The 26958-nt window shown below is 47.0% G+C and overlaps 1 protein-coding gene and 1 long non-coding RNA gene across 2 annotated transcripts in view; both read left to right on the forward strand.

Annotated features, from left to right (window-relative positions):
- The window catches only part of LOC306967383 (titin-like), a 206157-nt gene extending 197713 nt beyond the window's left edge, over positions 1 to 8444 (forward strand). Inside the window, exons 160-162 of the mRNA XM_079562388.1 lie at positions 75 to 380; positions 1174 to 5740; positions 6471 to 8444. Coding sequence (XP_079418514.1) covers positions 75 to 380; positions 1174 to 5740; positions 6471 to 7476 — 5879 coding nt within the window. The 3' untranslated portion in view covers positions 7477 to 8444. The remainder of the gene's footprint in view (positions 1 to 74; positions 381 to 1173; positions 5741 to 6470) is intronic.
- Positions 8445 to 13318: 4874 nt separating this feature from the next.
- Positions 13319 to 14596, forward strand: LOC306967547. Its single transcript, XR_013793198.1, has 3 exons — positions 13319 to 13658; positions 14311 to 14413; positions 14497 to 14596. It is a non-coding gene; the product is annotated as an uncharacterized lncRNA (long non-coding RNA).
- The last annotated feature ends 12362 nt before the right edge of the window (positions 14597 to 26958 follow it).

Consider the following 26958-nt stretch of genomic DNA (forward strand, 5'->3'; position numbering starts at 1 on the left):
CTGAACTAAAAGAGGGTAAATACCAAGTTTACTGTGAGTGTTGTTCTGATGTTTGTGCGGGTCCTCCTCTGTAGACAAACCCGACGTGCCGCAGGGCCCCATCGTCCTGGACGCGCTGCTGAAGAACTCCGTCATCATCAGCTGGAAGGCGCCGGCGGACGACGGCGGCTGCATGATCACCAACTACATCGTGGAGAAGCGTGAGGACAAAGAGGGCGCCGAGTGGGAGCTGGTGTCGTCCTCCATCAACGGCACCAACTGCAGAGTACCCAACCTCGTGGAGAGCGCCGGCTACTACTTCAGGGTCTACGCCCAGAACAAGTACGGCAACAGCGCCCCCTTGGAGCTGAGCGCGCCCATCCTCATCAAGAGCCAGCTGGGTGAGTGAGAGTTTACAATACTTACGATACTTTTCACTGATACCGATACTTTTCACCGATATGGAACCAGAAACAGAACAATAATGTGAGGAAGATTGGGTTCATCTCCAATGTCAAGAAATGGGGGGAAAACAGGGAAAAACAGAAGGAAATAGGAAAGATATTGTGAAATTGCTTTGTCTAAAATTAGGAAAATGTTTTGTAAAAATTAGAAAATAAATAATTTCAAAAATGTAAAAATTCGGGGGAAATTGTGGCAAAAAAAAATAGGAAATGTTGTCTTTAAAAAATGGGCAAAAAAAAACAAATACAAAGTGATGGAACAAAAATAGGAAAATTAAGAATAAAATAAGAAAAATGTTACAAACATTGGGCAAAAAAAAGAATTTACAAGAAATAAACGGGAAAACTTTGGGCAACATTTAAAAATAAAATAGAGAAAATATTGGAGGAAAAATTATTTATTTGAGCTGAAACTTCCTTTAATCCTGTCCCTGGACCAGCAGCATCAAAAACTTGGATCTAAAGATTAAATATCTTATACTTTCAGTTATTTACTGGTATACTTGACCAATATCGTTTAACCTAGTCACCAAGTCCACAGGCTGAAGCTTTAACTGCACTGAATTCAGTCTGAAATCTTCGAAGCAAATCACGTGAAGCTCAATCTGAGTTTGAACCTTTGACTTAGAGAATGAACTGAGATCCATTTGAAATGAGTCCCGTGTTTTATTCCTAAGTCCATTCTTCATATGGGTCTTGTTTCTGACCATCCTCTCTTTGCTCTTCGCAGAGAAACCGTCTCCTCCTCTGTCGCCGGTCGTCTCCGGCGTCACCAACACCTCCTGCGTGGTGTCGTGGAAACCTCCACTCAGCGACGGCGGCTCCAAGATCAAGTGCTACCACCTGGAGAAAAAGAACAAGAAAGACAAGAAGGAATGGACGGAGTGGAGCGCGGTGACGGCCGACGAGATCAAGCAGACCGTGTTCTCCGCCAAGCGCCTGACGGAGGGCGTGGAGTACGTCTTCAGAGTCAAGTGCGAGAACCTGGGAGGCCACAGCGACTACAGCGAGGAGACGGACGCCGTGGTCCCCACCACCGCCGTGGATGTCCGAGCACCCGCCTTCAAAGAGGAGCTCCGCAACCTCAGCGTCAAACACAAGAGCAACGCCACGCTGGTGTGCAAGATCATCGGCCAGCCCAAACCCGTCATCAAGTGGTTCCGCCGCGGCAAAGAGGTGCACTCCGACGGCAAGAAGATCAAGATCCAGGAGTTCAAGGGCGGCTACCACCAGCTGGTCATCACCGAGGCGGAGGAGGAAGACTCCACCGTGTACCAGATCCGCGCCACCAACCAGGGCGGCTCCATCTGCGCCACTGTGTCTCTGGACGTGGAGGTGCCTGCCAAGATCCACCTGCCCAAGAACCTGAAGGACAAAGAGGCCATCCCTGCGCTGCGCGGAGAGATGGTCAACATCAAGATCCCCTTCGGAGGAAAGCCTGACCCCGTCATCACGTGGCAGAAAGGACAGGACCTGATCGACAGTAACGGCCACTACCAGGTCATCGTCACGCGCTCCTTCACATCTCTCGTCTTCCCCAACGGCGTCGAGAAGAAAGACGCCGGCTTCTACATTGTCTGTGCCAAGAACCGCTTCGGCATTGACCAGCAGACAGTGGAGCTGGACGTGGCCGACGTGCCCGACCCGCCCCGAGGCGTCATGGCCAGCGACGTGTCCCGAGACTCTGTCAACCTCAGCTGGGTGGCTCCGGCCAACGACGGCGGCAGCAGAGTCGTCAGCTACATCATCGAGAAGTGCCCGACCACGGCCGAGCGCTGGGAACGCGTGGCCCAGTCCAGAGACACGCGCTACACCGTCATCAACCTGTTCGGCGGCACCAGTTACCAGTTCAGAGTCATCGCTGAAAACAAGTTCGGCCAGAGCGCCCCCAGCGAGTCCAGCGGCCCCATCATGACCAAAGAGGACAAGTCCCGCGTCCTGCTGTACGACCGTGAAGTGGACGACACCGGCCGCGTGCCCCGAGGCAAAGCGCCGCACTCCGACGCCAATAACCTGCACACCAAGTACGCCATCGCTGAGGAGCTGGGCAGAGGCCAGTTCGGGATCGTGCATCGCTGCGTGGACGTCAGCTCGGAGAAGACCTACATGGCTAAGTTTGTGAAGGTGAGAGGAGCCGACCAGGCCATTGTGAAGAAGGAGATCGCCACGCTCAACCTGTGCAAACACACCAACTTCCTGCTGCTGCACCACTCCTTCGACAGCCCCGAGGAGCTGGTCATGATCTACGACTTCCTGTCCGGAGGAGACATCTTCGAGCGCCTCAACAGCGCCGACTTTGAGCTGAGTGAGAGGGAGATCGCCAACTACATCCGGCAGGTGTGCTCCGCGCTGGAGTTCCTCCACGGAGAGGACTACGGAAACTTCGACATCCGCCCCGAGAACATCGTCTACACCACCCGCACCAGCTCCAACGTGAAGATCGTGGAGCTGGGCCAGACCCGCCACCTCACGCCCGGCGACATCATTAAGGTCCAGTACACCACAGCGGAGTACGCGGCACCCGAGATCCACCAGTGCGACATGGTGAGCTCCGTCACCGACATGTGGAGCGTGGGCGTCCTGGCCTACGTCCTGCTGAGCGGCCTCAACCCCTTCACCGCGGAAACCAACCAACAGATGATCGACAACATCTCCAACGCCGCCTACAGCTACGACGACGAGTCCTTCAAACAGGTGAGCGTGGAGGCGCTGGACTTCACCGACCGCCTCATCACCAAAGAACGTAAACACCGCATGAGCGCGGCCGAGTCCCTGGCTCACCCCTGGCTCACCAAACCGGCCGAGGAAACCAGCGCCAGAGCCATCGCCACGTCCCGCCACAAGAGGTACTACCAGGCCATGGTCCGTAAGGAGTGGGGCACGGTGGTGTCGGCCGCACGCATCGCCAGCGGCGGCTCCATCCGCTCACAGCGCGGCGTCTTCGTGGCTAAAGTGAAGATCGCGCCGTTCGAGCACGGCCCGCTCGCCGGACAGCTCGCTCACTCCGTCACCAATGAAGGAGACGCCGCCAAGTTCGTCTGTAACATCGAGAATTACGACAGCACCACGGAGGTGACGTGGTACTGCGGTGTGCGGCAGCTGGAGGCCAGCGACAAGTACCTGATCGAGTATGAAGACGGACTCGCCACCCTCTGCGTGGAGAAGGTGAGCCGCGCCGACGACGGCACATACCGCTGCAAAGTGGTGAACGAGTACGGAGAGGACAGCGCCTACGCAGAGCTCTTCATCAGCGGCGTGCGTCACTACAGAGACTTCTTCACCACCAGAGTCGTGAAGAAAACCAAACGCCGCGTGGACACGGCGCGTCTGCTGCAGAAACCGCCCGAGTTCACGCTGCCGCTCGTCAACAAGACGGCCTACCTGGGAGAAGACGTGCGCTTCGGCGTCACCATCACCGTGCACCCCGAGCCTCGCGTCATCTGGCACAAGTCCGGACAGAAGATGGTCCCAGGACAGGACGACAAGAAGTACACCTTCATCAGCGACAAAGGCCTGTACCAACTGATCATCCACGGCCTGGAAGAGGAAGACGACGCCGAGTACAGCGTCGTGGCCAGAAACCGCTTCGGCGACGACAGCTGTAAGGCCCGTCTCACCGTGGTGCCGCGGCCCAAACCAGCAGACCTCACCCTCAGACCCATGTTCAAACGCCTCCTTGCCAACGTGGAGTGCCGCGAAGGCCAGAATGTGCGCTTTGAGATCCGCGTGTCCGGAAAGCCCGCGCTGAAGTGGGAGAAGGACGGTATGCCACTCACCTTGGGCCCCTCCATCGAGGTGGTCCATGAAGGTCTGGACTATTTCATCCTCCACATCAGAGACACGCTGCCCGAAGACTCCGGCATCTACAGAGTCACCGCCACCAACTCCGCGGGCTCGGCTAGCTGCCAGGCCACGCTGAAGGTGGAGCGCGTGGCTCACGTGAAGAAGGAGGTGGAGCTCAGCCCCAAGGAGAAGGAGAAAGCCAAGGAGAAGGAGCTGTTGGACAAGAAGGTGCGTCTGGCCCAGATCCTGGCAGGAACCGAAGTGCTGCCTCTGCCACAGGTCGCCCAGCAGGCCGTGAGAGAAGCCGCCAGCATGTTCAAGCCCGCCGTGACCACGAAGAAGGGCGAGAAGACGGAGGCGGAGATCCAGAAGGAGAAGGAGGAGAGGAAGCGACGCGCTGATGAGAAGCGCCTGCGGATGCCGTACGTGGTTCCGACGCCGCGCACCGTGGACCCCGCCGTGCTGGAGGAGGACGTCCAGATCAAAGTGTTCAAACCCATGTCTGACATGAAGTGGTACAAGAAGCTGAGGGACCAGTACGAGTTCCCCGAGCCCATGGACAAGCAACACCAGAAGAGGCCGAAGCGCATCCGCCTGTCGCGCTGGGATCAGTTCTACGAGATCCCTGTGCGCATCAAGGACCAGTACAAGCCCAAGTGGAGGATCCCAGACGTCACGCAGGACGACCTGGAGACCGTCAGACCTGCCCGCCACCGCACACCCTCGCCTGAGGTGGACTGTTTCTACCGCATCCGCCGCCGCTCACTGGGCGACCTGTCGGACGAGGAGCTGCTGCTGCCTGTGGACGAGTACCTGTCCATGAAGCGCACGGAGGAGGAGCGCCTGCGCCTGGAGGAGGAGCTGGAGCTGGGCTACTCCATGTCCCCGCGCAGTCTGAGCCCGGTGCGCTTCGAGCTGTCTGCGCTCAGACCTGCCTCGCCGCGGCTCATGGAGGACGAGGAGGGCGAGGAGATGCACAGATACGACTGTTATAAAATCCCCTCTAAGTACGAGGCCGGGCCCAGCTTCATGGACCTGCGCCAGCGCCACGACAAGACCACCTACAGACCGCCTAAAGCCAAGCAGCGCATATACGAGGAGCGCGAGGTGCAGGAGATGCTGCGCCCACACACCACCACCGGCCGCATCTCCACCTACAAGAGCCAGCTCAAACACATGGAGTTCGAGGAGAAGACTCGCTCCAGCTCCAGGAAGGAAAAGACCACAGTGACCACCTACAGCGACGAGGTGCAGTCAGAGTACCTGACAGCCTTCACCACCGAGTACCACCCCAAACCCGTGAAGAAGCTGCCCCCTGCCGCAGAGACGCCGGCCGCCAAGTCCCCTGAGAGGGCCAAGGTGGAGGTGTCCTACCCCAGGGTGGACTTCGCTGCTCGCTACGAGGAGCGGAAGGAGGCGCTGAGGATGGAGCGGCGGGCGGTGGTCCGCAAAGAAGTGGCCCCACTCGCCCCGCTCAGCCTGGACCACGCGCCACGCATCACCATCAGACTGAGGTACGGACTCTACACCTTTACAGAACAAAGGCACTGCAGCCTTTAGTCTGAATATACAGTTACGTGTAGCTAATGTCGTCAGAACAAAACCGATTAAACAGAGTCAATCTTTGAGTGCAGTTTTGCTCGGTGGAATTACAACAATTTTCAGTTTATATTTTGCCACAAGTAACTCTTAAGTAGCTCAGATACATTTTTAATCATCAATGTGTGATACAAACATATTACATTTTAACTATAACTACTTATAGGGAATATATAACAGCTTTAATAACCCAACACTGACCATAGCACAACAAACTCACCGTCGTGGAGAGAATTAGGCTGGAAGAATTTAAGTCAATTAAATTGAAAGTCCTCATGGGTGCGGGAGGTTCTGTGGAGGAGCCGAACACACATCTTTTGGAGTTGTAATAAAATGACCAGATGACACTGCAATAACAAAGAGCAGGATCAGGATTGTAGAAGGAACCTCAATAATGGAAAAATTACACAGCCTCAGATTGAAAGGGTTTAACCTCATAACCCCCGCCTTAACCGAGCACATATTCTCCAGCTCGGCTTTACCCAAATCCAAAAGCTTAAAGAAAAGCATGAAAATAGCGAAGAGAACGAGGATGAAAACGAACATGACAAAACAGCAGTGAAAACACTTTTGTAGGTCTTAGATTGTAAACTTTTGGCTTGTTTTGTCGAATAAAACAAATAAAGACCCTGACTCCCCCCGCAGGTCTCACCGCGTGCCGTTCGGCGCCCACGCCCGCTTCAGCCTCAGCATCCAGGCCAAGCCCGATCCCCAGGTCACATGGTCCTTCAACGGCCGCACCATCGCTCCGAGCGCCAAGTACCACATGACCAACGTGAACGGCGTGCTGACGCTGCAGATCAGCCGCTGCGTGACGGAGGACTCCGGCACGTACCGCGTGGTCTGCCGCAGCGCCCGCGGGGAGACGTCCGACTACGCCACGCTGGAGGTGGTGGGGGAGGAGTTCGCCGCTTTCTCCACGCTGGCGGCAAGAGACGAAGAGGCGCCGGCCGTGCAGCTGCGGGAAGTGAAATCCCAAACCCAGGTCTACCACGTGTCCAAAACCACGGAGACCACGCTGAGGGAGACCGTCGTCATGGAGACTAAACCCGCAGACAAGCCGGCCCAGATCCTGGTGGCGCCGCGCTCGCTGACGGTGGACGAGGGCGACGTGGTGGCTTTCCAGTGCGAGTTCCAGGGAAAACCTGACCCCAGCGTGTCCTGGCTCCACGAGCGCCAAACCGTGGGCTTCTCCGCTCGCCACCACATCGTCTCCACCGCCGCGCAGTCCTCCCTCGAGATCTCCGCCGTGGAAATGTCCGACGCCGGGAGCTACACCGTCCTGGTCCAGAACGCCACTGGGAAACAGGAGTCCCACTTCACTCTGAGCGTGCGCCAGAACCCCGCCAAGGACATCGCCGTGCGGGTGACGTCGCCCGAAGCCAAGTCCCCGCTGCCCAAATCCCCCGAACCAATCAAATCCCCCGAGCCCAGGGTCAAATCCCCAGAGCCAATCAAATCCCCCAGCAGAGTCAAGTCTCCAGAGCCAATCAAATCCCCCAGCAGAGTCAAGTCTCCAGAGCCAATCAAATCCCCCGCCAGAGTCAAGTCTCCAGAGCCAATCAAATCCCCCGCCAGAGTCAAGTCTCCAGAGCCAATCAAATCCCCCGGCAGAGTCAAGTCCCCGACCCCCAAGTCCCCGGTGCCGTAAGGCCCTCAGACGCTTCCCCGCGGCGGCGCCGTCCCGGGCCGATCCGTCCCGCGGCGCCCGAACACGACGGACTCGAACACATGGTCCATGTATTTAATTTATTTTAGTTCTTATTCATTAGTGACGTCCGGATCTGGACATTTTCTTGTAAATAACTCTTTTTGTACCAAACGTGACGTGATTTGTGCCAAACGCAGCTCCGCTGTGGTGAATGTGCCGCTGGTTACAGCCTGAGTCTGGGCCTGTCACGATAACGACTGTCTGAGGATGAAACTAAACAAAACGTAACTCGAACAAAACCACAATAAACGTTTCTCTAAACGAACCTAAATTACACCAAACCAACCTTTGGCACGTTTGACTTCAGTCAAATGAAAGTATTCCAGAGTGAATCTCCTAGTGATTATTAGTGATTCTTAGTGATTATTAGTGATGGGATTATTATGGTGACAGGCCTACCTGTGACATGTACATATGTATATAGCCGAGACACGGTTATGGAAAATGTATTTAAGGAAAGGAGTGATTTTCATGTAAAGCAGGAGAAAGTTCCGTACGGACGACTACCCTGCGAAAGAGAAACTAAACTTGTGCCTCAACTCGTGTTGAAGACGAAGGAAGCCTCGGCGGGTGGAGCGATCCCTGCCGACGATGTAACGATAGAAACCTATGAATAATAAAGAATAACGTGAGTAAAGAGTAGGGCCTAAGAGCCGGCAGGCTGCGTGCATCACCCTCATGTAATCAGCCCAACGGGTCTTGGGTTCGACTCCAACCGAATCCTTTAAGGCGAGCTCCGAGCGTACGGCCTGCGCTCGGGGCTCGCGCCGCGCCGGAGCGTCTGCTGCCGGCCGGCGCCCCCTCCTGGAGGACCGTGTGCCTGTGTGTGTGTAGCTTTAGTTTGTCGTCAGACAGTGTTTCTGTAGATTTATGTTCCTCCTGGAGTTCTTTCAATAAAGCATGTTTCAGCACAAGCCCCGCCTCCTGTGTCTTCATTGGGTCATTTAATCCAACTTTATTTATATTGCACTTACACACCTACATAATAAATAAGCACAAATGTATTATTCTAATCCTAAACTGTAAGAGGAGAGTCTGGAGAAGCAGAAATGCGTTCACAAACTTTGAAAATAGTTTTGTTTCTCTCTCTTTCTAACAATGCGAGACGCTGCGTGATCTGAGGCTCCTCTGTTCTCGGGCTGAGACGTGTCTCACTTGATAGAGCCATCGCTGTTGTTAGGTGTGTTCGAGATGCCGTAGCTTCTCGCCTGGATGATCGAGAGTAGCTGACGCAACGGGGGCGGAGAAAAAAGTCTGAAGCCAATCCGACCGCTCCACATGCAGAACAACGAGAGCCTCAGGTCACGCAGCGTCTCCTTCAGATATCGCTCCTTTAAAGTTTATCCTAAATAAAAGTCATTCACCTCCTGCTCTGTTTCCTTTACTCCAGAGACGTCGTTCTTCATCAGAGGAAACTTTCCCATTTGTTTGTTTGTTCAAGTTTGTGAGATAAAACACGTCCTTTTAAATCATGAGTTTGTTCTGAAAAGCATCAAACATGAGCTCTATTTTAGGGGCGATGCAGAACTTTAATTGTTTCAGTCATAGTTTAATTGTTCAGATCTAAAGAGGAGAGAGGAGGGGGAGGAGCACGTGTCTGATCGTACAGGTGGCGACACAGCGAGGCGCGGCCATCTTGGACACGAATCTGACCGGCCTGCAGCCGCCTGCAGCGCCTCGCTGATGTTTACTCCCGCAATTTTGGTCGGATGTTTTGGTGAATGGTCGGCACAGCTGATGCATCCAGGCCTCTAACTCAGTTTTATAAAATGACAGATCTGTTACTGTGCAAGAGAAGCAATGTCCTGTTAATGGACATTGTTTTTGCAGATCATAGGATTTTAATACAATTTCTATCAAATATGAAAACGGCGCACACGGATGTGACGACATCGCGCTCGCTCGTATCAGAGGCGCCTTTCTCCGCCCTCGGCGCCACCGCCTGGTCTCTGCGCATTTCATCCTAAACACACAATAAAAACAGCGCGTAAGCTAATTTACATACTCTTACAATCGTAACCTCAAATTAACCTCAGCTTTGGCCTTAAAATAGACAATTAACAACATAAACATTTCAAACCTGTGCTTATACATCACTACAAACGTACCTTGTTCCTCTACAAAGCGAGAGCTCATCATTTAATGCATTTTTATTGCGCTCCGTCGTAACTTCTTTCTCCTCGGACTCTGGCTGCCGTTAAGTTAGCTCGCGGGAACAATTAGCAGGAAACACGTCTTTCAAAATAAAAGCCCTGAAGGAAGTTAACCGTAACTTATGGCAAACGCCAAAATAAAACAACAGCTAAAATACTTGGGGGTGATTTACACTCTTGTATTGGTTTAAAATGTCTCATAATAATAATAATAATATTCTGCATAATAGTAAATACAGACTTAACTCAAATACAGTACATTTGCAGCAGACGCTTCCTTTAAAACTATTAGAGCCACTATGTTCCAAACCCAGGCCCGCCTTAACCTACCCATAGGCCCCGGGGCTTGAACAGAATTGTAGGCCCCCCCTCAGCGCAAACCCTAACCCTAAATCCCATAAAAAACCCAACCTGCAACTCCTACATGTGTCAAAAATAAATGTTAAATGACATCTTGCAATGTGTATCAAAATCTCAATCTTTAATGCAAATAAAAAACAAACTACAACTCAACTAAAACAGACTGTCTCTTGCAAACATGCTTCAAAAATATGGCAGAAATAATAAAAATGAGCATAGCTATACATCTTAAAAAGGTATTTTTCTTGACTTTCTGGCTGAGAAGTCTTTAATTATGTCCGTAAAGTCCAAGTCACGAACGATGTCATTTTCAAGTGACATCAGTGAAAGATGGCTAAGTCTCTCTTGGTGCATCCCTGACCTCAGGCGAGATTTTACCAATGAAAGCTTTGAAAAGGAGCGCTCCCCAGCCATCGAACAGGGTCTGAGTTAAAAGGGTCCACAATGTTCGAGTCCTCTTCCTCTCCTCCTCCTGCTGCGGGAGGAGCTTCAGCGGCGCCTTTTTTCTCTGCTCCTAACTGGTCCGCGCTCTCCCCCCGACTCGTCTGGGCGTAGCGGTGAAATGGCAGCTGCATAGCTACTGGTTGAAGGCTGGGTTGGCTATACGGGGAAGGCAGTGGCACCTCCTCTAGCAGCTCCTCCTCACCGGATTGAGAGCCAACAGTCTCCTCTTCGCTCTCGCTGTCAGCTGTGAGGCCTGCGCCTCCCGTGTCAGGGGCGCTGGCTGCAGCGGCTGCGGGTGCCAGTTCGCCGAGGCTTGTGGAGGTGCTGCGTCCGCGGCGCTGGTTCCACCTCTGGGTGTTGATTTTAAAAAGCCCGTTAGCTTCGGCATATGGCTCATCAGCTCTTTATCACGACTCTCCTTCTCCTTTTGCGTCTTTCTTTTCTGTGCACCGCTTTCAAACTTTTCCTTCCCTGACATTTCTGTCTCTCGCTACGAGTTGCCATCAAGAAGTGTGAAAGTGAATAGATGCGTTACGTAGCCTAGGCCTACATAAGTTACGTCTTTCTATGCGATGCTATGACAAATTCTGGCCAATTGGTCAGTTGACGCTGCAGTATGTGATTAACAGGTAAAACAAACAAATTACAATATTGTGGAATTCGATTATATCTGATAGGCCCTCTGGGCCAAGAAGGGCGGGCCTACTCCAGGTACACAGCGTGAAGTGAAGTGATTGACATGGAAATTGACGAATCATCTTTTCTTTTTCCTTTTTTCTTGAATTCTGATAGGCCCTTGACAATAGTAGGCCCCTGGGCTCCAGCCCCTGCTAGCCCGTTGGATAAGGCGGGCCTGTCCAAACCCATAACAGTTTAATGAGTCTGTGTGATTAAAAATGCACAGAAAGAACCGGTTTTAAATTGTTCTGATGAATCTGAGCTAAAACAGCATTACTTTACTTTAATTCTCTGGCTCTGTGTTGTTTATGTGGACGTGTGGGGATAAAAGTAAAGGCTTTATGTATTAAACACTGATGGATGATGATGACGATGCAGTTTTCTCTTCCTGTAATGTTTTCTTTAGGACAGAAATGCTGATAAAGTAAAGCAGAGTCTCAGTTTGTCTCAGTTTGTCTCTGAGTCTGACGCTTTAAAGAGAAACTGATTTCAACCACAGAGCCATGTTTCTGCTGTCAGAGCTTTGACACGGATTTACGCTTCATGTCGAGCTTCATCAGCAGGAATCAGAGGGGAAAGTTCACTCACAGGTTTCACAGATAAACTAAACTATATTTACACAGTGTTACAAAGTCATTACGAGTCATAATAACGAGTCATCGCACCATGTTTACTCCTGGTTTAGTCACTTCCCTTTTGAAAGAACGTGTTTGTTTCACGTCTGCCCAGAAACACGTGACGTTTCCGCCCTCCTCAATTCTGATTGGCTGAAGTGACGTAAACTCCAAATGTAAAGTGAAAGTAAAGCGTCGTTTATATGAACTCTGTCTCTGAGTCTCTCATTTCTCTGAGACGTTTGAAGGATTTCGCAGCATGAAGATTTGTGCTGTTGTTTTCCTGTTGGGAGTCACGATAGAAGGAGCTGAATCAGGTCAGTATATTTATATTTATTTACATTTGTTCTGTCCAGTTTAAGGCCTCTTCATACTCCACAAGAGGCGAGAACTTTGTTCTTGTTCTTGAGGCAAAAAGAACGAGAACAAAGTTCGTCTGGGCGCTGACATTTCATACTCCACAAGACGTGTTTCTGCCGAACTGCCACGCCCCCTTTTTCCGCAGCCAAAACAAACAAGGAATGACAGAAATAAAACAAGCCATTTGAGTTCAAGCTATTATAAAATGTATCAGTCACGGTATTGCAAACATTTTGAAGACTGACTTCATGTTTAACCACATCTCCCGCTGGTTTATTACGTTAGAAAACGTTAACGTTAAAAGCTTACCTCCGTGTCACTCGTAAAACCATGTTGTTTGACGTCTGTGTAGCTCAGTACAGGCGTTGTCCATCCAAGAACCTTCACTGAACATGTTGGTGACGTTTCCCGGTGTTTGATAAAAGGGTCTAAGGTTTACAAGCCTGGTTTTCCTCTGTCCACGAGCCTGAACCACTTTTCTTTATCACTCGCCTCTTTTACGCAGGCAGCGCCAGGCTCTTCTATTTCTTCTTCGTCCTCGCCCAAAACGACCGCGTGTTTCTCCCCAGGACTTTGTTGCCATGTGCGTGTCCGTGTAATCCTTCAGCGAAGTATTTTACTGCCGAAGTGTCAGCAAGACCTGCCGAACAGGAGCTGCGAGAAGAAAATGACGTCATTTTGTTCTCGCAGCTCTGGGTGCGAGAACAAAGTTCTCGCGTCTTGTGGAGTATGAATAGGCCTTTAGCCTTTAGTCCCTGCAAATACTTTCTCTTATATTGATCTGGCTGTTGTTGTTTTACTCAAAGTTTAGAGATTATTAAGCTTTAACTACATTTCTCACATACATCACACGTGTGAAACGGTTATAATATAAACAGTAAGAAACATTTAAACATATGAGTTTACTCCTTACAAGACAACAGCCTCTGACTTGTGTTCCATCTGCACATTATTCCAGGTGCGCGGGTGAAACAGACTGTCCGCCATTTTAACTTTGTGTAAAAGAGAAACTTCATTATTTTGAGCTTTGGAAACAGTGGAGAAGAAAAACATTAAAGTGAAGTCTCTGAAATAAAAGTCATGTTTTATCAGAGGAATATAATGAGGGATAATTCTTGGGTTGCAACCACGTGACTTTTAGGGGGCGTGGCTTCGTCGTGGGGGTCCGGAAGTTTTGAACTGCCATTAAAAACTGCGGAGGATGGAGGACAGCGGATATTTTAAAGCTTTGAACGGACCGGCCCAGGCACGATATCGCCAAAAAATATTAACCTACATTGGATATGATCCATATGACCTGATGAAGAGTGATTTGTCTTATAATTTAAATGATTTACCCCCTGTGTCTGCAATGGACATAACGAGCTACCTAGTCCTTCATACTTCTTACTACACTGCTAGTCAGATGAAGGCCTATAAAAGTTTGGAGGCATACAACGACTTCGTCTGCGGTTGGGTGAGTGGTTTGGGATCAAAAGGAGCTTTGGATGGTTGTCGGCTCGTTTTTGGCAGGGTGAGTAGCCTAAAATGCTTTATGTTATGCTATGTCTGTGTTTGAAGCTAACGCTATGGCACTGTTTGTCTTGAGTCACAACTGTTCGTTGTCCCCAGTTGGTTTTCGTTTGTTATTTTTATAAAACACACCACTTTTACTTAAAGTAGTGATTTTGTTATCACCTCATGTCATGCATGAGCATTTAATTGAGCTAACCGTTTAAGTTTGGTAGTAGCATCTCGAAAGCTAAACGTTGATTTGTTGGTTTGTTAGCGTACTACAGTTATCATAACTACGACAAGAAGAGGACGACAGCTTTCTGTAAACTCAAGAAAGCAGCAGTGTTACACCAAAAAGTTCACATTAGACGATATACATCATCAGATCAGCTGATCTCCGCAATCAGGTGCTGAACTCGGGAAGCTTGTTTTGATTCGAGCTCCCACTTATCCTAAATTGAGCGAGAGTTCATATGTATTGTGACCATAGTATGGTGATGAATGCAATATACTGGCAAAAAGCCAGTATATTGCATTCATGTGATCTCCATGTAAACATCTTTTAATGCTCATGTTTTGTTTTATTTTATAGTTTGTTCATTCATGACAAGTGTAATGTGTCATATCAGACAACACTGTGATTTTATGGGGTCACTTATTGTTTCTCACAGGTCAACCATTCTCAGAGGTCAACTGAAAAAACATTAAAAACATGGTTTGTGGCGAGAGAGAGTGGGGGGAGGTTGTCACTGCACATTGTGACTGTATGGCAGGGTAAGAAACCTATAGTAATGGCAATTATTTTCTATTATATATGTTAACATTTTATGTTAATATTTTCCTATAATATCTTTCAGATTGTCAGAATCCTGCTCACATGTTGGAGCACTTCTCTTTGCCACTGAGGCTGGCATTAAAATGAAAGAAAGTGCTTCATGCACCACGGAGAGGTGCCAGTGGTTGATGCCATCTCATACTAAAAAGGTATTTAGGACTGCCCAACATTTTTTTGATATGGTAGCTTTCAGGGGACGTCATAAAATTGTGCTTGCTTAATGCTTGCCATAATTTCAGATACCTGCTGCACCTGTGGCAAAGATAGATTTTTCATCTGCAAGATCTAAAAAGCATAAACTAGATGAGGCTATAGCAAAGAGGGCAGGTGAGCCTGGGTTAAATATCGATAGATCACTTTATTTCCTGAATAGGCTAAAGAGGGAAATTCTCGTGATCACTCGTGCTTAAGATTTTGACTTTGTGTAACATTTTTGTGTTTTCTGGCCACCTCGGCAGGTGATCAAAAGACTTATTCAAGTACCACAGCACAACCATGTCCCAAGGTGCAGAAAGGTTCAGAAATGTACCAGCAGTTATTTGAGGCGTTACAAAAAAACGTTCCACAAAGTGCAACCTTGATGTCCAGGTCACCATATCACAGGGACTTTATTCCTAAGTCTGTGTCCCTGTTACCCAAAACACTCCTTGCGTACCGGACATCAGAGACAGTACAGCTATCTCCTGCAGACCTACAGACAGCATGCAGTAACTTCTGCTTTGAGGAACTTAGTCAATCACAGATTCAAGCAGTAGAGGAGGAGACCAGAACCCAAAGCTCATCCACCATCTGGTTCAGGCAAAGAGCAGGAAGGATCACAGCTTCAAAACTTAAAGCTGGGGTACCTAAGTTATTTTCTTTAATAAAAAAAGAAAATCCTATTAGCCTCATGCAGTATATCGTAAAAGTAGTCATTTCAGAAAAAATCGTACGTCTGCGTGCTTTCTGTGCCTTATAATTAAGTATTTTAGTTGATAAAACCCAGGAAGACAAAATCATTTCTCTTCCTGGCGGTCCACCCCACCAGCTCCAATCAGAGGCTTTAGAGAAAGGAGGGGTGAGCAGAGCCCACGAAGGAGCCTCCTCATTGGCTGACGCGATACATAGTGAAGCGCGTGCACGGTGCGAACTTGTTAGTAAAGCATCATGGCTGCCGAACATCCACCTGGGAAGATCGCTATACCTGCGCTCGCTGCTACTGCATATACTGCTAAAAAACCCAAAAGAGGAAATCAGAAGAAGAAAAGAAAGACGCTGTACGTCTAAAAAACCAAAGAAGAGCCAAAACTCGAATAAACATCGGTCCGGCGTATTCCAGATGGAGGGCGTTGCGGGCGAGCCTTGGACTGACTTTGGACGCACAAGTGGCTGTTTTCCTTCTAGACAGGTAATCTAATGTTCCATTTTCCTATATTGTGTGTGTTTGCTTTAGCGTTGAGACGCGTGTTACCGATAGTCACACGATTGCTGTTCCGTGTATTGAAAGCGGAGACATATGTGGTGTAGGACGAAAGTCACGCTACAGCAGTGCCAGTAATGTCGTCCAATACATAAACTGCACGCAACTTGTATAATATGCTATATTTATGGGATGTAAAAGTGAAATGAAATATTTATTAACCAAATGGTGTATGTGCGAGTCGCTAGCGTAACTGTTGACAAGCTTTGTTCGTAGCTATAAAAACCTAGGTGAAGTATGTTCCTCAGTCAGTTTCACCTCGACGTTTGCAGCGTTATTTGTTCTGAGGTTTTGACCCGTAATGGTGTTTAATGAGTTATAAAGATTATGAAATTAAATGTTCTGTTTGGAATAGTAGGTATTACAATGGACATGCTAATGGTTGATAAAGAAGCTAGCTAGTCACCGTCTGAGAACTTCGCCATTATATGCTGAAAACGGGTTCATGTCCAAGGATTAAAACCTCTTACCCCCCACCTAAACCAAGCACATATTTTTTGTCGTGTTTTCGTTTGTTTGTTACGTGTTTTCGTCATGTTTTTGTTGCTCTCGACTGTCGTTTCTCTCTGTTTTTGTTGTGTTGTTGTTGCTTTTCGGGCACGCTTTTGTTCCTTCTGTTGTGCCTCTTCTGTCACGTTTTGTTTTTCACTTTTTGTGTGGCTTTTGCATCACTTCTTTCATTACTTTTCTGTCGTGTTTTTTCATCACATTTTCGCTTTGAGATTTGCGTAATGCAAAACTGGAGAAAATGTGCTCGGTCCAGGTGGGGTTTAACAGGTTAAAGCCCATTGTCATGCTTATGAGATGTTTGTGAATTCTTACTTATCTAAGCAGCAATGTTTTTGTTGTTGTTGCAGCTATGAGAATATTAAAGTGACATCCACACCTATGAAGCATGGCATGACTGCTGATTTGCCACTTCCATCAGCATCCAGTATTTCATCTGGATCACAATCAGAACAGTGAGTCAAATAGGGCACATCTTCCACAATGTTCGTTATTCTCTGTGTTTTAAAGCATGCTTAATGTTTTCAGTGTGGATGACTTTGCTATGGCTGGTGTTGGAGACCTTGAAAGGAGTCCAGTTGACGAGGCATCCATACAGCAGCTGGATGCAAGGTTGCAAGGCTTGCAAGGCTTTTTACTCTTTTTGAACACATGTAATGTCTGTTATCACTGGCACATATCTGACACTCTTTGTATGTAGTATGACATCGCTGGACTTAAATGCTAGTGCAATTGATTATGAGGCGTTTAATGACATCAGGGATGCGACGTAAGTATTTTGAAGAAAACTATATGCAATTTGGTCATTCGTTTATTCATTTAAATGTTGTATTCCTTTATTTTAGCATTGACTGGTTAGATGATCCCAAGCCCTTTGAGGTTCAAGAGAGTGATGGTGATAGTGACAGTGATGGTGACTATGTGCCACCAATTTGTGTTCGGTACGTAAACAGTGCTTACTAAAGGTAAATCAAAACCAATAAAACATAACATTAATTTTTTTGTATTTTTCTTATTCATTATCACAGAAGTGGTGGTGCCTTGGCCAACAAAATAGACATGAGGCAATATGAAGAAATTGCCATGGAGGACACTGTCCATGGCGCATCGGGGATCGATCTCGAGGAGGAAGAGGAGGAGGAGGAGGAGGAGAGATCAGGAAAGCTTCCAGATCAACGTGGACTTGAGTTTATAGGAGAACCTGCTTCCATTGCATACCATCATTGTCTGAAAGAGCTGGCTGAAAGCCTGGTCCTGCCTATCTCGAAGTGCAAGTCTAGGGATAAATACAGCTCTGAGTGCCAGTCACCTGGACCATTTCGGGCGACTGTAAAATCCAGAGCCACTGCTGCAATTATTGAGTGGGTGAGTACATTATGATATTGTCAATGCATTTAAATTATAGAAGGTCTGTTATGGAAAAAATGCTCCTTTTGGTGGACACCACTGAGGGGTGAAAGATCCAGAATCATCCAGAATCACAGAAAATCCTAGTTTAAATCAATCATTTCTATTTCGTTTTGGTCATTTACAAATCACTCAAAGATCTGCTACACATTTTACATGGTGTGGAATCTACATAGGAAAGGTGTGTGTGTGTGTGTGTGTGTGTGTGTGTGTGTGTGTGTGTGTGTGTGTGTGTGTGTGTGTGTGTGTGTGTGTGTGTGTGTGTGTGTGTGTGTGTGTGTGTGTGTGTGTGTTTTTAGTCAGGAGAACAAAAGCTTCTTCCAGCCACTCAGGTGCTAATGAACATTAGTCTGGCAGCTTTTCACACATTCCAGTGGCTTTGCATGGGGTGACCTTGATCAATGCAGGGCTATTACTATTACAAAGGATGTTGGAGACAGATACATTACATGTCTCTCTGTTGTTGGAGACATCGTCAGGATGTCAGGTAGACCCTCTCAACACTACAAAGGGTTTTTACATGAAGGTGCATCTGTATTGCTTTCGAAGACTGATTACAGGAAGATGATCTTTGGGAATGAATAATGAAAATTATACACATATAATAAGATAAGATGGTACTTTATTGATCTCACAGATGGAGAAATTGCATTCGATGAGAGAGCATCCGGCAGCAGCACCCATTCAGTGCGCACCACTCTTTTTTTTTTTTTCTTTGGTGAAAGATGGTTGTGAAACAAAACTTTCAGACATCCAAAATATTTTCCATTACAGATCTCATTTGGTATAAAGTTAAAATGATATTCAAATGTTTTTTTTATTTTTATTACAGATTTGTCCCTTTGGCCATGTTGTTTGGCGCTGGCACTCTCAGCCAACTTTAAAGTATGGCTTGCAAATAGGCGATTTTATGTTGGCCACAAACATACTTTTATCTGGAAATAACTATGGGAAGGTGGCTTTGTTGTTCAAGTTTATGAACATTGGTATGGTGGGGAAGAACACATTCTTCAAAATCCAAGACACATACTGTGTGGACACCATAGAGGACTTCTGGGAGGAGAAGCGGAAGGTTATTATATCCCGTCTACAAAACAAACCAGATTTAGTTGTGCTTGGTAAGTTTGACCTCTGATTTAAATGTTTACTTTATTTTAAATAATACATTATAACTGCTTACATTTCAACTTTGTCTTTGTGTTTCTAAAAGGAGATGGCCGGATGGACAGCCCTGGCTTTTCTGCTGCATACTGCACATACACGGTCATGGAGAATGACAGCAAAGAAATAATCTACATGCACACAGAGGAGAAAAGAAAAAGAGGACGCAACAGTGTAATAATGGAGAAAGAGGCCTTCATTGTCTCACTTGATTCCCTGCTCAAAGATTTAAAGAATCTGAAAGAAGTGTGTACTGATGTGTAACAGGGTTATGGTTCATGGTATATCCTGGAGAATTGGCGCTGGGCGTAGTTCTTGTTGGTTTGTTCGTTGGTCATACCTGGCAGTGTCTGTGGGTTGTCTGTCTTGTTTTGGCAAGTGTATTTTATTTTGGTTGTTGCCCCGTGTGTCACGTCCTGTCCCAGGCCAGTCCTATATATGGGGGCTCCTCCCGTTCCGTCTTCCCTTTTCTTGAGTCTTTTGTGGAAGAGGTAGGATCTCGGGCCATCTGCCCCTTATGTTTCATTTTGTTGTGAATTCCATGTGTCTTTTAAGTTATCATATTGTTTTATTGTCATTTCTGTTCATATTAGTTGTTTATTCTGTGGATGTCTTTTCTTTTGTATTTCGTAGATTGTTCTGTGGGCTGGGGCTGTCGTCGGGGCTAACGCCATTTTCTTTTAAATTTTGTCAGGTATGTTGAGATATATACAGCCCTTTTCTTGAGTCTTTTGTGGAAGAGATTGTTCTCTGGGCTGGGGCTATCGTCGGGGCTAACGCCATTTTCTTTTAAATTTTGTCAGAAATAAACGGGGTTGAAGCGGCCGCTTCCCCCAAATGTGTCCTGAGTCCCGCGAGTCCTTTAGTAAAACTACACAACGCAGGGTCCGCCACACATCAGCCACAGATGCACATCCACAGAATCAGTATTATTTAGTAAGTATACATTATTGCAAAAATCTTTTAGTATATTCCACTTTAGGGGCATGCTCCTTAGTTATTTGTCCATTCTTTTCAGTCAGTGTATATAGTTTTTGTTGTTTTGTGCAGAAAAAGGAAAGTACAAAGAGTCTGGAGTTCGTCATACGCTCGACATGTGGCATGGATCGAAAAACTTGGGAAAGAAGATCCACCAGGTAATAAAGATTACTGTGCTACTGTTACTGTATTTATTTTTAAGTGAAACGTTTGTCATTGCAAATGGTCCATAATTTGTATTATCTGTGCATAGGCAGCGCAAAGAAAAGGATGCGCAATTCTTTTTGCATGGTCAAAGGACATATGTAACCACTTCTGGTTTTGCGCGAAGACTGCTGCAACATATGATGAGTTCTTTGTAAGTCTGCTGTTTTATTATTGTTATTATTATGATTATTATGATTATTATTGAAAATTTGTACTGACTGCTATGTTGTATTACTTTTACTGTATTACATGGTTCTGTTTCTGTAGGAAATGTGGACAGGTGTTCTTCACCATGTCACTGGAGAACATGAATGGGTTTTTGGAGCATGTCATCATGGTCCGTTGTTAGAAGAACGAGACAAAGTTTGGATTAGCAAAGGATCAGTGGCACATGAAGCACTGATTGACATCGTTCTGAAAGTGAGGCGGCTGAAAGAGGTTGAGAAGTTCCTCTGTTTTAGGTATGTGTTTCCATGTCAACGTATCGTGGTTTTGTGCTCTGTTCTCTATCACAATGATAATAATAATATATCTATATATATATATATATATATATATATATTTACATTATATTGCAGACACTGAAGTGTGAACATAAAAATAATGCTGTGTTTTTGTTTCTAGATCCACTGCTGAGCTGGAATCTTTTCACAATCACATTCTTATGTATGCTGGAAAAAGATTCTACTTTGTTTGGCCAGTCTACAGAGCACGGACACACCTGGCTGGTTTGGATTATAATCATCATGTTCACAGACCACTCAAAAGAAATGCTGACGGCTCATTGGAGTAAGTTTAACTTTACTTTGTTTACTTTAAAATGTCTACCCATTAATCTTCACTAATAACGTTGTATGTAACTGTGTCATCAAAATAGGTACAAGTTTCTTTTTAACAAGAAGTCACGACGGTGGAGTATGTACCCTGTGAAAGTGGAAAAGGATTATGGGTACATCCCAGATCTACAGAGGGCCATCCTGTTGTGTCGGGTTTCTTCAGGGAAAGGCATGTCAGCAAAGAGGAGACTGAGACCAGATGACCCACGGCGGTTAGGACTTCTCCCCGGAGTTCCACGTCCAACCAACGAGGAGTTGTTACAAACTCAACTCAGCCGTGGCCTTGGTTTGCATATGTTGAATGAGGATATATTAGAAATAACCGGAGTGATGTTGCTTTCAAGTCTTTATTTGGGAGTAAATTTAAAAAATGTCAGTTGGAGTAGCTTGTTTGGAGTTGTAGTCAATACTTCTTTAAGTATGTTGGGTACTCTACACACTTCAGTAAGGGTAACGTTACTTCAAAATAATAGTACACACACAAGTGCAGTGTTATATATTCTACATTAGTGAATACACCTTTACAAATGTAATACATTCAATTTTTTTGTGAAAGTAATGTTATATTACTTTTTCAGTACCATAGGAATATATTTTTGTAACTTGTTACTTTCATAATGCATTACCCCCAACATACTGCACAAGTGAAAATGTACTGTGATAAAACTACTCCCAAAAGTACAGGCACTTCAAAATGTAGTAAATGTAAAGGTAATGAATTGCCTACTTCGGCTGGTTTGCTAATACTTTTTCTTTTCTCTTTAGGGCAAGCAATGCAAAAGTGAAGTGGCGGATTTCTTCAAGAATAGCACCTGTGTTTAAAATATATGCATATTTTAACTCTAATAAAGTACTGTAAACATTCTTGGTTGTATTTTTTTATTTAAAATGTTTGAACAATTGAGCTAAATAATCAAATTAGGAATGATGGCAAAAGTGAATCGAGACATTTTAAAACAATCACAGTCTACGTGGTCTGAAACCCACATACTGATGGTGTGGGTCAGGAAATGTATCTCTAATGCGCCACACAGCACAGCTGGGTATAACGCGTCGGTTCAATTGCCCCAGTGCTCCAAATTGCCAAGCACAATACTGTCGATAGGCTGCAAATCTGTACTGTTTGTTATCCTCTCCTGGACGTGCTCTGATGTCATTCCAAAGCCTCCGAGCTAACCGAAGGCCGCCTTCTTCAATGATGTAGGCTTCCATGTGAGGTAGCTGTGAGATACAGTGCTGGGGCTCTTGATTGCAGCACTTATTTTCAATGTCTGTTGGCATCTCCCTGCATCTTCCACAGACACACCAGTGAGGCAGTTGAGGTGCATGGGGAACAACTGCTAGATTATCCTCAGCCAGAATGTCAAACAGGAGTCCAGGCTCTCTGCGCAGACGCCTCATGAGAAGATCCTGACTGCTCCAAATTGAGGGATTGAATTCTGGCCTGCAAACATGACAATTATTTTGTAAAATCTTCATAAAAGCATAATTGAATTACAGTTTAAACTTTACATTTCATTACATACATTTTTTCTCTAATCTAGTATTGATTGTAAATATAAAGACTACTTATTTTAGGTTTGGCAGATTACAGTAGTAAAAAGATACTGTACATTCAGCTTTTTATACACGCTGTATAAAATTGACCCATTATATGTTACTCAAGTAATTTCTCTGCTTATGCTGCAATAGTAATTGGGTCGTTACTTTTGTCGTCTTACAAAAAATATTACGATTACATGACCAATTCAGATGATAAAAATGTGGAAGCTACCTCTTCAACTTCTCTCCTCCGGTTCTGTAGTTGTTCAACTCGCTGCATGTCACCGTCTCCCAGTTGATCTTCCTCTCCATCCTCTCCCCCACGATCTTCTCCGCGTCCCTGGTCTCGTCCTCGGGCTACACCTGTGGTTGCTCCCCGGCCTCTAGCCCCTCGACCAGCACCTCGGCCAAGCCCTCGGCCAGCCCCACGTCCAGCGCCTCGGCCAGTTCGTCCTCCGCCTCGGCCAGCCCCTCGTCCAAGGCCACCTCTGCCCTGACCTCTACTTGTAGAGGGTTGATCAGTGAAAATCTCGTCAACCTATTCATGACAGACCAACGACAATCGTTTTAGAAACTCCACAATTCTCGTATTGTTACAGACGAGCTTGATTCAGTTGGAAAAATATTAGCTTAGCAAAGTTAGCACACATCTGTAAGTTTTCACATACGATCTTGTCTGCTTTTTTTTTTTTGCATTTAGATTTTTGTTAAATCTTTGTATAATATATGGCGATATTACAGCTTACCAACATAAATTAGTATTTCATAATTAGAGTAAATAAAACACGTACCTGTGACGACGACATTTATTTACAGCAACAAAATATGAACGTGGGGATCCTTAGATGCAACTTCGGACTGTCAACAACGTATACGTGTGCACGTACAGCTCTTGTGCGTGATATCGTGCACTACCAAAGAGGTGGAGACTGGGAGGGACTATCAGGGAGGTGCGCAGTTGCGCAGAGTAGGGGGGCGGGAGTTACAATTTGAATTCTGCCTGGTAACACAAGATTCAAGTACCCCAGCTTTAAACAAGTTATACAGAGTAGCCTTTTGCAACCATCCAAGAGTTTAATCAAGTCCATATGCTACCCAGAAACACAAAAGCTCTCTACAGCAGCAATAAGGTATTTGTTATGGACAGGTTAGGTAGGCCCATTTGATGTTCATTTAATGTACAAGGGTAAAGTTGCAATCTAAGGCTGTGAGTAATCACAAAGTATTAACTCAGACTTGATTATACATTTCAGATATGGCTGCAAATATGATAAGGAAGCCCGGACACAATATGAGAAACTCCAGCAGTTGAATCACGAACGATTTACATGTATGGACAGCGGGCTCTGGCTCAACAAAAAATGGCCATACATGGGAGCCTCACTCGATGGCGCCATCTCATGTGACTGCCACGGATCTGGGATCTGTGAGATAAAGGTAAACATATTTCCAGATTACATTTCTGAATAAAGCTGTCATTAGCAGTCCAACTAGAATTTATTTTACATAGAAAATTCATTTATTACAACATTTCCTATATATTGTTTCAGTGTCCCCAGAGCAAACAAGATTGCTGCAGTCTGCGGATGTGTGCAGGAGAACCAGGGTTTTGTCTGGTAAAGGATGGGGATGGTGTCAAACTCGACAGGAAACATCCATACTTTTACCAAGTCCAGGCTCAGCTCCACATTATGAGTGTGGATTATTGTGATTTTGTTGTTTGGACTCAGCATGATGTATATGTAGAACGAATACTACCAGATAATGATCTTTGGGGGAATGTAGTTTCGAGAGTTCAACAATACTTTGAAGTTTGCATTCTCCCTGAACTTCTAGGACAAAATTTCACAAGTGAATATGCATTCCATAGAGCTTGTATTCTCAGTATTATTTTTTTCTTTTCTGTTCCAATGTTATTCGATCTCCTTCCCAACGGTCCAAATTTAAAACTTTAGAACACCGGCTGTCATGCAGTTGTGCGCCTGTGTTTTCATATTCAGGCAGCCATTACTTGTTTATTGTTTTAATGCTCATATTGAGCCTACACTATTTTAACTGTTAACCTATTGCCTTTGCTTCATTTTAAATCAACTTACTCCTCTGTGCCACGTATTTGTCATGAATTTAAACACTTCTGATGAAATAAATTGTGAAAATATACCATTGTAACAGTTTTATTTCATATATCAATACAAACAATGGATACAGCAACAACAATGACTATGCCTCAAGTTAAAACAGGACCAGGGCAGTTCAAACAAATGTACAGCTACATCAAACAGTTTACAGAATAATTGCCTTCTCATAATAGTAAGGACAATGACACACAAAATGCAATTCATTTTAAATCTAATTAAATTGATACAAGTTAACTTTGATCAAAATATAGGTTACATCTGAAACATTTCAGCACAAAAAATATGAAAAATACGGAAACTTACTTTTAGAGGGTAACCATTTAAACATTTACAATATCAAATTACTCCCTAGGCACAAGGGATTCTGACAGGTTAGTCAATGCACAACATATTAATACGATTTTATCAATTAAAGCCATCTGGTCATCTGATTTTACAGCCATGTGTTCAATAGGCATAGCCCGACTTTGCAAAATTTGATACTTCCTTCGAACTAAGCCAATTACTCTTTCTACATGGATTCTAACACTTGCAAGTTGTCTTGTCTGTTCAACCTCGTATGCGGACAGCTGCTTTTTCCCTTTCGTAAATGTGGGTGTCTTTAAAGATCCATCCATCCATCCATTTTCTTCCGCTTTATCCGGGGCCGGGTCGCGGGGGCAGCAGTCTCAGCAGAGATGCCCAAACTTCCCGATCCACACACACCTCCTCCAGCTGTTCTGACCCCGAGGCGACACCAGGCCAGCTCGGACACATAGTCCCACCACCGTGTCCTGGGTCCACGAGGCCTTGTCCCACTAGGACATGCCTGGAACACCTCCCGCGGGAGGCGACCAGGAGGCATCCGGAACAGATGCCCGAGCCACCTCAGCTGCTCCTTTCGACGTGAAGGAGCAGCGACTCTACTCCGAGCTCCTCCCGGGTAACTGAGCTCCTCACCCGATCTCGGAGGGTGCGCCCAGCCACCCTGCGAAGGAAACTCATTTCGGCCGCTTGTATTCGCGATCTTGTCCTTTCGGTCATGACCCAAATCTCATGACCATAGGTGAGGGCGGGAACGTAGATCGATCGGTAAATCGAGAGCTTTGCCCCGACTCAGCTCCCTCTTCACCACGACAGACCGATACAGCGACCGCATCACTGCTGACGCCGCCCCGATCCGTCTATCGATCTCACGCTCCATCCGTCCCTCACTGAGAACAAGACCCCGAGATACTTGAACTCCTCCACTTGAGGTAAGGACTCCCCACCGACCTGTAGAGGGGAAGGAGAACCATGGCCTCGGATTTGGAGGTGCTGATCCTCATCCCGGCCGCTACACACTCGGCTGCAAACCGCCCCAGAGCGCACTGGAGGTCCTGGTTCGTTGAAGCCATCAGAACAACATCATCCGCAAACAGCAGAGATGAGATCCTGAGGCTCCCAAACCGGACACCCTCCGGCCCCTGGCAGCGCCTAGAAATTCTGTCCATAAAAGTAATGAACAGAACCAGAACCGCACCAGGAACAGGTCTGACTTACCGCCGGCAATGAACCAAGCTCCTGCTGCTCATACAGGGAACGGACAGCCCTTAGCAGAGGGCCCCGGACCCCATACTCCCGGAGCACCCCCCACAGGGCACCACGAGGGCCCCGGACCCCATACTCCCGGAGCACCCCCCACAGGGCACCACGAGGGCCCCGGACCCCATACTCCCGGAGCACCCCCCACAGGGCACCACGAGGGCCCCGGACCCCATACTCCCAGAGCACCCCCCACAGGGCACCACGAGGGACGCGGTCGAACGGGCCCCGGACCCCATACTCCCGGAGCACCCCCCACAGGGCACCACGAGGGACGCGGTCGAACGGGCCCCGGACCCCATACTCCCGGAGCACCCCCCACAGGGCACCACGAGGGCCCCGGACCCCATACTCCCGGAGCACCCCCCACAGGGCACCACGAGGGACGCGGTCGAACGCTTTCTCCAGATCCACAAAACACATGTGGACTGGTTGGGCGAACTCCCACGAACCCTCGAGCACCCGATGGAGGGTATAGAGTTGGTCCAGTGTGCCACGACCAGGACGAAAACCACATTGTTCCTCCTGGATCCGAGGTTCAACTATCGGCCGGATCCTCCTCTCCAGCACCCTGGAGTAGACCTTACCGGGGAGGCTAAGGAGGGTGATTCCTCTGTAATTGGAACACACCCTCCGATCCCCCTTCTTAAAGAGAGGGACCACCACCCCGGTCTGCCAATCCAGGG

Source organism: Gobius niger, assembly GCF_951799975.1.
Source record: "Gobius niger genome assembly, chromosome: 9".
Lineage (NCBI taxonomy): Eukaryota > Metazoa > Chordata > Actinopteri > Gobiiformes > Gobiidae > Gobius > Gobius niger.